The sequence below is a fragment of the Helicoverpa zea genome, chromosome 11 (assembly GCF_022581195.2).
Source record: "Helicoverpa zea isolate HzStark_Cry1AcR chromosome 11, ilHelZeax1.1, whole genome shotgun sequence".
In the NCBI taxonomy this organism is placed as follows: domain Eukaryota; kingdom Metazoa; phylum Arthropoda; class Insecta; order Lepidoptera; family Noctuidae; genus Helicoverpa; species Helicoverpa zea.
The window spans coordinates 1913331-1924224 of NC_061462.1; the positions used below are offsets into that span (position 1 = coordinate 1913331).

Sequence of the window (10894 nt, forward strand, 5' to 3'; positions counted from 1 at the left end):
TGCGCTTTTAAAATTAATTGTAGGCACATAATAGATTTTACACACAGTTTCACTTAAATTGACAAGTTTTGATTCCGATCCTTGTATAAAATTTCTAAAGTTCTTGGACTTACAGTTTAAGTAGGTATCTCATGAGAAATTTTCTCAAGATAATAATTGCGAGTTGAACTAAATATTAAAAATCTTTTACAATAAACAAGAGACTTACCTCATAACCTGTCGCAATTCCAACTCCACTTTATCTCTCTCTCCTTCAAGGAACTTGATCTTCTCACACAGCGATGCCTTATCTGCCTCCAACTCCATCCTAGTTTGTTCAGCCGCGAGCAGCTCTTTGCGTAAAGAGTTAAGATCTCCTTGCTGTTCTGATGATTGACTCGACAGGTTTGATTTCTCGTCTTCCAACTGATTAGAAAAAAAAAGATGTTACCTCACTTTATAAATAAAATAAAGTCATGCAACCATGTTCTTATTTTCTTTAGCAGTAGGTTTCCCATGTAAATAAATAATGTATGTCGAATTTCATTTAGTAAACAGTTATAGCTGCCGTTATGTACTGAGATTAATAAATCATTTATTTAGTGACATCTACATAAATTGAACATACACGTAATAAAAAGCATTTACAAAAAAATACAGCACTAAGGTTTAATACTCGTAAAACACTGGTACTGAGCTGCATCCCATAAGACTACATGGCGATATTCAATCATAAAATATATACTAACATGTTTAACATCTTCATGCAGTTTCTTCTTATCGCTTTCGAGGTTTCTGACAGCTGCTTCCAACTTCTCCACGAGGTCTTGTAAGTCACTTCTCTCCATAAGAGTTCTTTCTAGCTCTATTTCTAGATCACCTATTCAAACATACATTTACATTTCATTACAGTTATTAAGACTATTGTACAGAACTGTTTGTTTTCGATCGAATTTTAATCTATATGGAAGAAATCAACCATAGTCTAAGGATTTATAAAGAGGTAAACATCTGTTGAGGCTCTTAGATTATTTTTGAGAGTCCAAATAACATTTGTAATAACACTTTGATTGGATCAATTTTATCAAAATTATGAACTACATAAGTTCTATTTTTTCTACGCGGACTGTTTTAATGATATGGTAATTCTCTGATAGTGCCAATGGAACGCCCCTTTTTTCTTGTTCCTATATAAAAGACACTTACTCCTATGTTTCTCCATCTGCGACAGTATGCTGTCTCCCTCAATCTTCTGCTGGTCGAGCAAGTCCCGTGCTAGAGCGGTCTTGTTGAGCTCCTCTCTAGTCGACACCAGTTCTGAGCGGAGACGGGAAGAACGTTCTTCTTCGGCCCTGGGGTCAAAATAAGGATAGTAAGCTAGGGATTTGTCCTTCGATATCATAGAGGGGCAGGGATTGGCTTAAAAAAATTTCACAATCCAATATGATCCCACAATGAGGGAAAAATCTCTGTTACTTCAAGAATAAAAAAATATATCCTATAAGCACAAGGATGTATTTTTTTTGTTTCGTTAATTAATGTGTTACATTTTTTTAATACCTACTCAATATAAAACCTTAAACCTTATAACATAAGGTTGACATTAAAACAGCACTCACCTCAACACCGCCTCCCTACTAGACGCCTCTCTGTGTAAATGATCCACTTCATCATTCAAGTTCCTCTTCTCACTCTCTAACGCTTCGATAGTCTTCTCTAGCCGAGAGTTTATCTTCTGTAGCTTCTCGTAGTCTGATGTTAGAGATTCCACCTGAGAATAAGTAAGGGAGATATTGAAGAGCAATTTGCAATCTGTTTTAATTATGTATTTTGAAGTATTTAACTTGAGTTTAAAAGTCTGGGCTATGTGTGACACAGACCCGAAACTATTGTCGTCAGTGTAGTCCCACTTAAATTACACTTTGCCACCCACAACTACCAACTCGAGTAGGTAGTTTGTTTGAAAAATAAAAAGGATTCCTTCGAGCCGGATTTGAACCAGCGACCTATGGATATCAGTTAGGTACATTACATCTACAGTCCACCGCTCTACCAACTGAGCTATCGAAGGCTTGAGAACACGCCCAAAATACGCATGTACTTGGTTATGAGACTTTCATACAAGGTACGTTAAGTCATGACCTGACGGAAGTCGTTCTACAGGTGAAAGGAAGTAGGTAAAAGTAAAGCAAATAAGACTATAACCAGTAGACATGGTGAATGAAAAAAGTAATAAGACAATCCTTTAGCTAACCCTAAATAATGGACACGTATTTTCTCTTTTCTGTTACGAATTTTGTGTACCACGTCACTTTTGGGTACCAATTTCACATAACCGTGACGTCACAAGCCCCCACTCTCAACCTTTGTTACGTTATATTTTAGTATTTTTTTTTATTAAAATAAAAAATATGTGTCCAATATTTAGTGGTAATCTAAGAGATGGATCATTTTTATCCCAAATCATCACGCCTGTTCTACTAAACTACAACTCACCATAGCATTAATCTCCACTCTATTTCTCTCCAAGTTATTCTTGTCGCTGCGAAGTGCTTCTACCGTTTTCTGCATCGACTCCTTCTCTTGTAACATTTGATGAACATCCGCGTTGGCTTGGTCTAGTTTACCTGATTACAAACATTAATTTATTTTGATTATAAACTTTATCTTTGGTAGAAAAAATAATGAAATTCAAATATAAATTGAAAAATAAAATTCATTAAATGAAACCTGTCGAGTGTTGCACAAAAAGATAGTAGGATCAATTTAGCCTAATGGAAGGATGGAAGGACTTATTTTTGTGCAGTGGTTATTTAAAATAAATCTATTAAACATAATCGTTTTTTAGTTATTAGTTTGTATTTAAGTTTATATTTTTACTACATTATTTACAAATTATAAAGATCAGTGTGGTAAAAAAAAAAAATATTTTGTTTTATAATAAGTACGACTACAACAAAATAAGATATAAAATAAATCTTACCTTGTAGATCCTGGACCTTGCTTTCCAAAGAGGCGACATTGATTTCAGCCGCTTCACCGTGTTTCCTGCAAGTAGCTAACTGCTCGCGAGAATTCTGCAGCTTCACCTAAAATATTTCTTAACTCAAGTATCTTGCGGATCACGCAATATTTTCGAAAGATGTACCATTACAAGATAACTTGGTGATCTTTCAATAAAACAATTTTCAAAAAGAACTCTATGCTTGAAAAAATAAATATTCACATAAAAGATAAAAAGATTCCTTCGAGCCGGATTTGAACCAGCGACCTATGGATATCAGTTGCATTACATCTACAGTCCACCGCTCTACCAACTGAGCTATCGAAGGCTTGAGAACACGCGCAAAATACGTTATTACATATTGCGCACCGTAAGGGTCAATTCCCACTGAAAGAGCAGCAGCCGGCAGCGGCCGTAAAGGCGCGGCTCCACCGCGGTGCACGGAGATGCTACGCACGTGTATTAAGCTTCGCTTTGTAAGAAAATGTATGTGGTTGTGTCCACTGCAACCCACGGAGAGGCTACGCATGAATTGACGTCATTGATACACGCGTGGCTTGCTCGAATAGGCGGTTACATAGCTCAACGCTGTCAACGTGGGTCTACGTTTCCACTGGAGTACTCGAATAAGACCCACGACTATGTACAGCTCGGTTATCGCAGAGCAGTTGTTGTAAGCGGTTACGTAGCTCAACGCTGTCAGCGTGGGTCTACCCGTGCGCCGTGCCACGCTATACATAGTCGTGGGTCATATTCGTGTACTTCAGTGGAAACGTAGACCCACGTTGTCAAACAAATGAATACACGCAGCTAAAATGCGCCGCGTGTCCGTGCACAGCGTGCACTGCGGTGGAGCCGCGCCTTAAGAGCACGGACAATGTAAGAGCGCGGCGCGGCGCGGCCCGCCGCGCTCGGGCTCCATCACTTGCATTTACGGCCGCTGCCGGCCGCTGCTCTTTCAGTGGGGATTGACCCTAATACAATCTATCCTATGTTGTAATGTTTTATCATACAGAATTTTGTAAATTAGCCTCTTGAACAGATTTACTCTCACATTATGTTTTATGCTCCATTTGAGTAGTCACTAACATAAAGGTAACTAAAACAAATAAATAATAAATAAATAAAGTATGATTTATTTTATCTCCACAAATTACAAAAGATCAGTTGACAACAATTTGGTACAGTTCGTAATTAGTCTACGTAAGCCGAGGCCTGTATCTTCAACAACAGGTTCACAATATCTATTGTCAATGTGGTTTTGAACGCTATTTTGTGTGGCCTCAAGTAATAGTGCCACATGTGTTTGCTCGAGTGTGTATGTGCGTGTGTGTATGTGTGAGGATGTGTGTGTGAGTGTGTATGTTTGAATCTGTGTGTGTGGCAACAGATGTAAACAGACTATAAAACCTGGATATTAAAAATCTAAAGACTCGTAGTGGTTAATAAAGTAAAAATAAATAAACAAAAAACTCAAACAAAAATCTAGTTACATAAAACTAAAATATTAAGTTATTTTTACTATTATAATTACATAGATATTTACATATTTACAATACATATAAAAACTATCATAGTAAAACTAAAAAGCGTCAAAAAATTCATCCCCATTTATATTATTGTTGAATTTAAAATTATTTTGACGTAAATTATTTTTAATCCGAGCTATTAACGAAATCGTCGTAGATATCAAGATTTATATCTTCAGTAAAGTGCCTACTCAAATAGCTGTATAAGTAGTTAATAACTTGTTTACAATAATTATTTCTTACTTGGAGCTCATGTATTTGTATCTGATACTTGTGGAGCGCAGCTTGGACAGCTGATATTGTGCTCTCTGCGAATGCCGTCGCGTTGGCGTTGGTTGGTATGCGTTTCGGTGACCTGAAAAATACATCGTGATTTTGACGTGACAACGTCTTATAAATCGATGGAGCCGGCTGCACGCACGAAAAAACATGACTCATGCGGCGTTACCTCGCTCTGAGGCGTTCCGTTTAAGGCTTGAAGTGCAAGCGAGAGCACGCAACGAGCAACAAAGAGGCACGATCGGCCTCCGCGTTCGGCAACGTTCGACATCTGACGATCAATTTCTTATGACGTTGTCACGTTCGACTATCGTCAGTAAACCGACTTTACAGACAACCGTTTTTTTTTTTTTTTTTATAAACATTTTGCGGCATGGATGAATATTTCTTGGGTGGCAATCTTTAGGTGGCAAAACCTCAGATGACTCAAACGATTTGTTTATTATTATTTTGACGAAATTCAGCCGTTCGGCATGAACCGATGCCGAACGAGTTGATGCCGAACGGCTGTGCCGCCGGCAATAGAAGCCACCGGCACAAGCCGCACAAAACGCATCATTCCGGTTGTGATAATCACATAAAATGCTAGTGAAGTGTTTTTCTGCCGCTAAAGGCTCCTACACATAGTGCCGGCGGCAGGGCCGCTGGGCAAGCCGCCGGACAAGCCGCCGTGCACCTGGCGGCATACAAAGCCGCCGGCTTTGCCGCACAAAGAAGCCGCCGTCACGACCAACAAACCAAAAAAAACGATTTTGTGCCGCTTGTATTGCCGGCGGGCGGCGGCATAGCCGCTCGGCATGAAACCGGCGGCATTGCCGCCGGCATGTGTGTAGTAGCTTTAATGAAGTGTGGTGTGCCGGCATGGCCGGCACGGCCGGCGGCTTTGTATGTCACCGGGTGCACGGCGGCTTGGGCGGGGCTTGCCCGGCGGCTCAGCCGCCGGCACTGTATGAGCCTTGAGAGACAAAAGTCATAAAAAGAATTTTATAAGCTGTTTAAGTTCTACATGCGGTTCTAATGATTTGCACGCTGGATGAGCCACACGCTGCCTCTGCGCACCGCTCCTGCTGTGTGACACGTTGTTGTTACCTGTCGTGCAGATGTAGATGCGCGGGATGCGCGGGCGGCGCGTCGCTGTCGGAGTCGTGTATGAGCGCGCGCGCCACCTCCTCCAGCGCCGCGCGCATCACGCTGGCTGAGCCACACGCTGCCTCTGCGCAGCCACACCGCTCCTCCTATGTTATACGAAGAAATAAGATCGTTTGTATAGGCACTACGTCTGACTTCTAACAATATTTTTCCCTTGGATCCTACGCCGTTAATAAAAAGGGGGTCCTTTTTATTAACGGCGCAGGATTTAGATTACGCAAACAAAATATTTCGAGGACATCGGGACGAGTTTAGAAAGTTCACCGCTCAAAGCAAAGCGGGCCGTAGACTCGGACAGCGTCATGTTTCTTGACTTCACACGTCTTTCAAATGTATTTGAAGACGAAAATTAAAATCTTTTCATTAAAGCGGCGGATTTAACTGTTTTAGGTTTGAGGTTTACCTACTATTCCAAATCCAAAGTTCGAAATCATGACAAACGAGAACGTTTCTACTTCACGCCAAACTACGTATTTATTCAGGCAAAACCATCACAATAATATAGCAATAGATGTCAAACACGCAAACCGACACTAGAACCTTTTGCATATTTTAGCTAACACCTAAGACTTTAGGTACTAATACAAACCCTAGTAGCCTAGTGCCGCTTAGTGGTCTAGTGAAGCTTCTTACGTCACACGGTTTAATACCTTTGAACCACGCTAAACTATGACTTGGTCTAATAGTTGTAAAATTAGGCTATTAGTAATAGGAAAAGATAGAGATTTTCAGTCAAAGAAGAAACTATGGATCTAAGAAGAAACAGTTCAGCATTTAATCGAAATCTCTTACATATAACACGTGATACAGATATCTGTAAAATATGGACATAAAATATTTCTTTCATGCAAGGAAAGTTTAAAAATCAGGATGCCAGTAAGAGCGTATCATATCTCCCCTAATACTCATGGAAGGAAGAGTCTCATAATCACCTTAAAAAAATATAAAGGCACTTAACTAATCCAACTACGTTTTCACACTAGCAATACTAAATCACTCACCAATTCCTGCAGTTCTCCAAGCAGACGTTGTATCCTCGCATCTCGTTCTCTCAACTCTGCGAGCGCAGAATCCCTCTGAGCCGTCATATCGCGCAGATCTACGCGCATACCCTCCACCGTATACGGCCCTGCTCCAGTAGTTCCATGACCTTGGGAGCCTTGGAGACCAGGAGCGTGGGGACCTTGGGCCTGGTAGCCAGGTTGGGAGGCCTGGTAACCTGGTTGAGTGGCCTGGTAACCTGGTTGGGAGGCCTGGTAACCACCTTGTGGTGTTTGATAGGCAGCCTGGTGAGATAAGGGCTGGTACTCTGGCTGTAGGGATACAATTAATGTGTTTCGTACTTTTTGATTTTGGGTAATACTTGTTATTATTTTTTTGTTAAATTGTTGATACAATGTCTGCAGTATACAGAAGACAGTATGGCTTTATTTTAGAAATACAAAAATACTAAAAATCAAATAATAATCATTTATTTACAACAAAGCACCATTTATATTTTACTATGTTTTATCAGAAGGTTCAAGACACAACTTTTCACAGATTTTGTTTGAATTGCACTATGATTATAATAATCCATTTGGACTTACCTTAATATTCTGAGCCGCAAACACATTGATGGAATACCCGCTAAGCATGCCCACCAACTCCCTAGCATTAGAATCAAACTCATTCTTCACACGGTACAGGTCTCGTTCAGTGTTGGTCTGCAGTTCAGCAAAGTGACGCTTGACGGCTACTACCTCACGCCATAAGCTGAGCAGGCGGTGGTGTTCGTTTGAGTAGTAGTCGTTGAATGCCTGTGCCAAAATGTTTGTGTTATTTTGATAAAAAACTTTGACAATATTTTGCTTTGGTGCAGGTACACAGAAGCAATAAATAACACTGTCTCAGTGTAATACTTTTAGTACTTAAGCTATTACAGCTGTATATATATAGTATGTTCTCATATGAACTCAAAGTGTTCATGAAACTATTATACCCTGTTCAAGCTTTTAAATTTTTTTTTTTTTTTTTTTTTTTTTTTTTTTTTTTTTTTTTTTTTTTTTTTTTTTTTATTTATTTAAAAACATACACACTATCATTACAGTTTACAAACCAATTCGATAGTGGTGTCCACAATAGCTATACATACAAAAATAATAAAATTTAACTTAAATCTAATACAAAAACAAAACAAAACAAAACTGGAAATCAAATAACTACTATACAAAAATCATAAAATTTTACTTAAATCTAATACAAAAACAAAACAAAACTGGAAATCAAATAACTACTTACCTATACAAAAATCATAAAAAATGTACCCTACGACAAAATAACACAATAAAACATCCTAATAACTAATAATATTTAACAATACTATTGCAAATTCCCTCAGATTGCACGAAAACAAATCTATCCTCGCATGCACTTCATTTAATACCCGTATTGTGCGGGTGAAGGGTGCCTTCGCCAGCAGATTGGTTCTGGCTGCCGGCACTGCCAGCAGTGGCGGCCGCCGCCGTCTCCACACGTACCTGTCCGGCACGCACAGCTGCAGGTGACGCAGCACACCCGGGTTGTGCGCTAAACCTCGCAGGAGCTGTACCGCATACACCGCGAGTGTAAATTCCCTGCGCACTCTTAGCTGGTTGTACCCTACCATACCCAGTACAAAAAGTGTAGGATACATCAGCGGGTAAAATGGGTACACCCCATAAAGTTTGAAATACAAGTGTCTGGTAAACTTGTTTTGTACTCGTTCAAGCATGACACTGTATTTCGCTTCATGAGGCGCCCAGATCACCGCACTGTGCTCCAGGTGACTCCTTACCAAAGCGTCATACAGCACCCTGAGGGTAGCGATGTTGGTGAATCCCTGCGACTGTCTCAGTACGAAACCCAGGTTTCTATAGGCCTTCTTGCAAATCCTAACTATGTGCTCCCGGAAAGTTAGATCAGGGGTAAGTAGTACACCTAGGTCTCGTACCTGCGAAACTCGCTGCATCGGTGACTGTTTGTTTCTTTAATAAATAAGCACCAATTATCGGCATAGTAAAAGCTACTGACCTGTTCCTCATCCTTCCACTCATCCTCCTTGATGGCCATCTCATCCCGCAGAGCCTCCCAGTCATTGGTGAGCTTCTGCAAGTCTGACGTGAGAGCCTCGTTCAGTTGGTGAGACTCTTCCAGTTGGTCCCGGAGCAAGTTGTTCTGCTGCACCAGTTTCTCACACCTAGGGGTTAAGTTGCAAATGTTTAGGTTGCCTACATTATTTTCAGAACTTTTATTTCATTCTAACAAAGACACTTTTTGCTAGCTATGCAAAATTCTGAATTATAACAAAATTAATTAGATCTCTGTGATAACCGTCTAAAATGATTATTGAACACAAATTAAATCCAACGTCTTCACTAGTTGTGTAGTACTTCAACTTTGTAGTACTTTAATGTCCAGTTACTTGGATATTAAAGCTGGAAATTCACGGCCACTCACTTGCGTTTCTCCTCATCCAAGCGCCTCAAGGCGGTCTCTAGATCCGTGATCCTGGCATCGGCAGCTGACACGGCAGCCGAAGCACAGGTGCTGGCGGAGGGCGGCGGCGGCAGAGCTATCCCGGACTTGACCGGCGGCGGCGCGCGGAACGTAGACGACGCTGATGGCTCGCTGCGTGGAGTCGTCTCCAACATCTGGCTCTCCAGCTCCGAGCATCGTTGCTTGTATTGCAGGACCTATGTTAGATTTAAGAAAGAAATACTAGTAACTCTTTCGAGTTTAAATGTTTTGTAAATAAAACGATAACTAACTGATAACACAATCTGTCATTTTATTGACAACTGACAAGCGTATGTCATTGTTGTTGACGTTTATTGCAACGTTTAGTAATTTTAAGAGAAGAGAGAATGAAACGTCGAGGGCTACGAACTCTCAATAAATACGAAGCGTTGCCTACAAGATCTATAATGACAAAAATTGAATTTCTTCTGTCTAATTAAATTCAGAACCGCAAATAAGTTGTGTGAATTTTCAGAAATAAAGCGAGAAATCACTTAAAATGTTCTATCTATTTAAATAAGCGCGCAAACAAACATAACTAATTCCCTCGATATGTGCTCTACTATGATAATTTTTTGCTAATGTCTTGCTAGTTTTAACCTTGGACTGAAGCCTGGACACCAACGCGGCTTGGCCTTGCTGCGCTCTGCGATAAGCGTCGAGTCTCCGCTTATGGTCAGCAGCCTCACCGGCGAGACGAGCACGCAGCTCCTCGTTCTGCCTCCGCAGATCGCTGCTGACGCTCCCCCCCGGAGAGTCCATCTCCGGAGGACTGTCCAAGGACTTCTATACAAGACAACATAAAACAATGGAACACATATGTAAAAACCATGTTATATTTTATTGAATTAGATAAGTTGGTGCATGTAATCCTACCTCCTTTTTCAGCCGTTGGTGAGGAAGAGTGCTCGGAGGCCGCCTGCCGATAGGAGCCCGAGCGCTCCGGGGCGTTGTCAAACCTTCCCTGCTCGGCAACTGGGGAGAATTTTGAGAAAATATTAATACCAAGAAATTAACTCTAACACATACATCTTCCTCATCCTACTCCTCAATCATTAAAATTGACATCTAAGTAGAAGTGAAAAAAATGCACTAACAAGCAAGAACTTCCATTCTTAGATTTGAGTTAGGTAGGTCATTAAAAGCCACATAATTAAAATGGAAATTAATTTAGAAAGAATAGGGACCTGAAAAGTAACTTTCTTCTTAACCTTCCTTTGTTTCATTTCTAAATAAAAATGACGTGCCGACTTAAATTCGAAAGACATTTTGCACGAAAGCTTAACTCATTCACTTATCTACGATTTTCACAAAATAAAACGTCCACCAGCCCGAGGAAATAGAAAGGAGGTCGTAATAAAAAGTAAAAAGACAACATTCTGAGGTGTGGCAACAGTGAAATTGCGGTTTGCACTGC

General features: G+C 40.4%; 1 protein-coding gene and 2 non-coding genes across 3 annotated transcripts in view; all 3 read right to left on the reverse strand.

The window, feature by feature from the left end:
• Positions 1–10430, reverse strand: part of LOC124634284 (rootletin) — a 37437-nt gene extending 27007 nt beyond the window's left edge. Inside the window, exons 1-14 of the mRNA XM_047169772.1 lie at positions 10354–10430; positions 10078–10263; positions 9418–9653; positions 8992–9157; positions 7530–7739; positions 6942–7253; positions 5881–6026; positions 4756–4867; positions 2963–3068; positions 2476–2606; positions 1599–1750; positions 1186–1331; positions 729–859; positions 209–405 (exon numbers count right to left, since the gene is read on the reverse strand). Of these exons, the coding sequence (XP_047025728.1) occupies positions 209–405; positions 729–859; positions 1186–1331; positions 1599–1750; positions 2476–2606; positions 2963–3068; positions 4756–4867; positions 5881–6026; positions 6942–7253; positions 7530–7739; positions 8992–9157; positions 9418–9653; positions 10078–10239 (2207 nt within the window). The 5' untranslated portion in view covers positions 10240–10263; positions 10354–10430. The remainder of the gene's footprint in view (positions 1–208; positions 406–728; positions 860–1185; positions 1332–1598; positions 1751–2475; positions 2607–2962; positions 3069–4755; positions 4868–5880; positions 6027–6941; positions 7254–7529; positions 7740–8991; positions 9158–9417; positions 9654–10077; positions 10264–10353) is intronic.
• Positions 1958–2050, reverse strand: Trnay-gua. The gene is made up of 2 exons: positions 2014–2050; positions 1958–1993 (listed from the first exon to the last, which is right to left on the reverse strand). It is a non-coding gene; the product is annotated as a tRNA-Tyr (tRNA).
• Positions 3223–3311, reverse strand: Trnay-gua. The gene is given in 2 exon segments: positions 3223–3258; positions 3275–3311. It is a non-coding gene; the product is annotated as a tRNA-Tyr (tRNA).
• Positions 10431–10894: the final 464 nt, after the last annotated feature.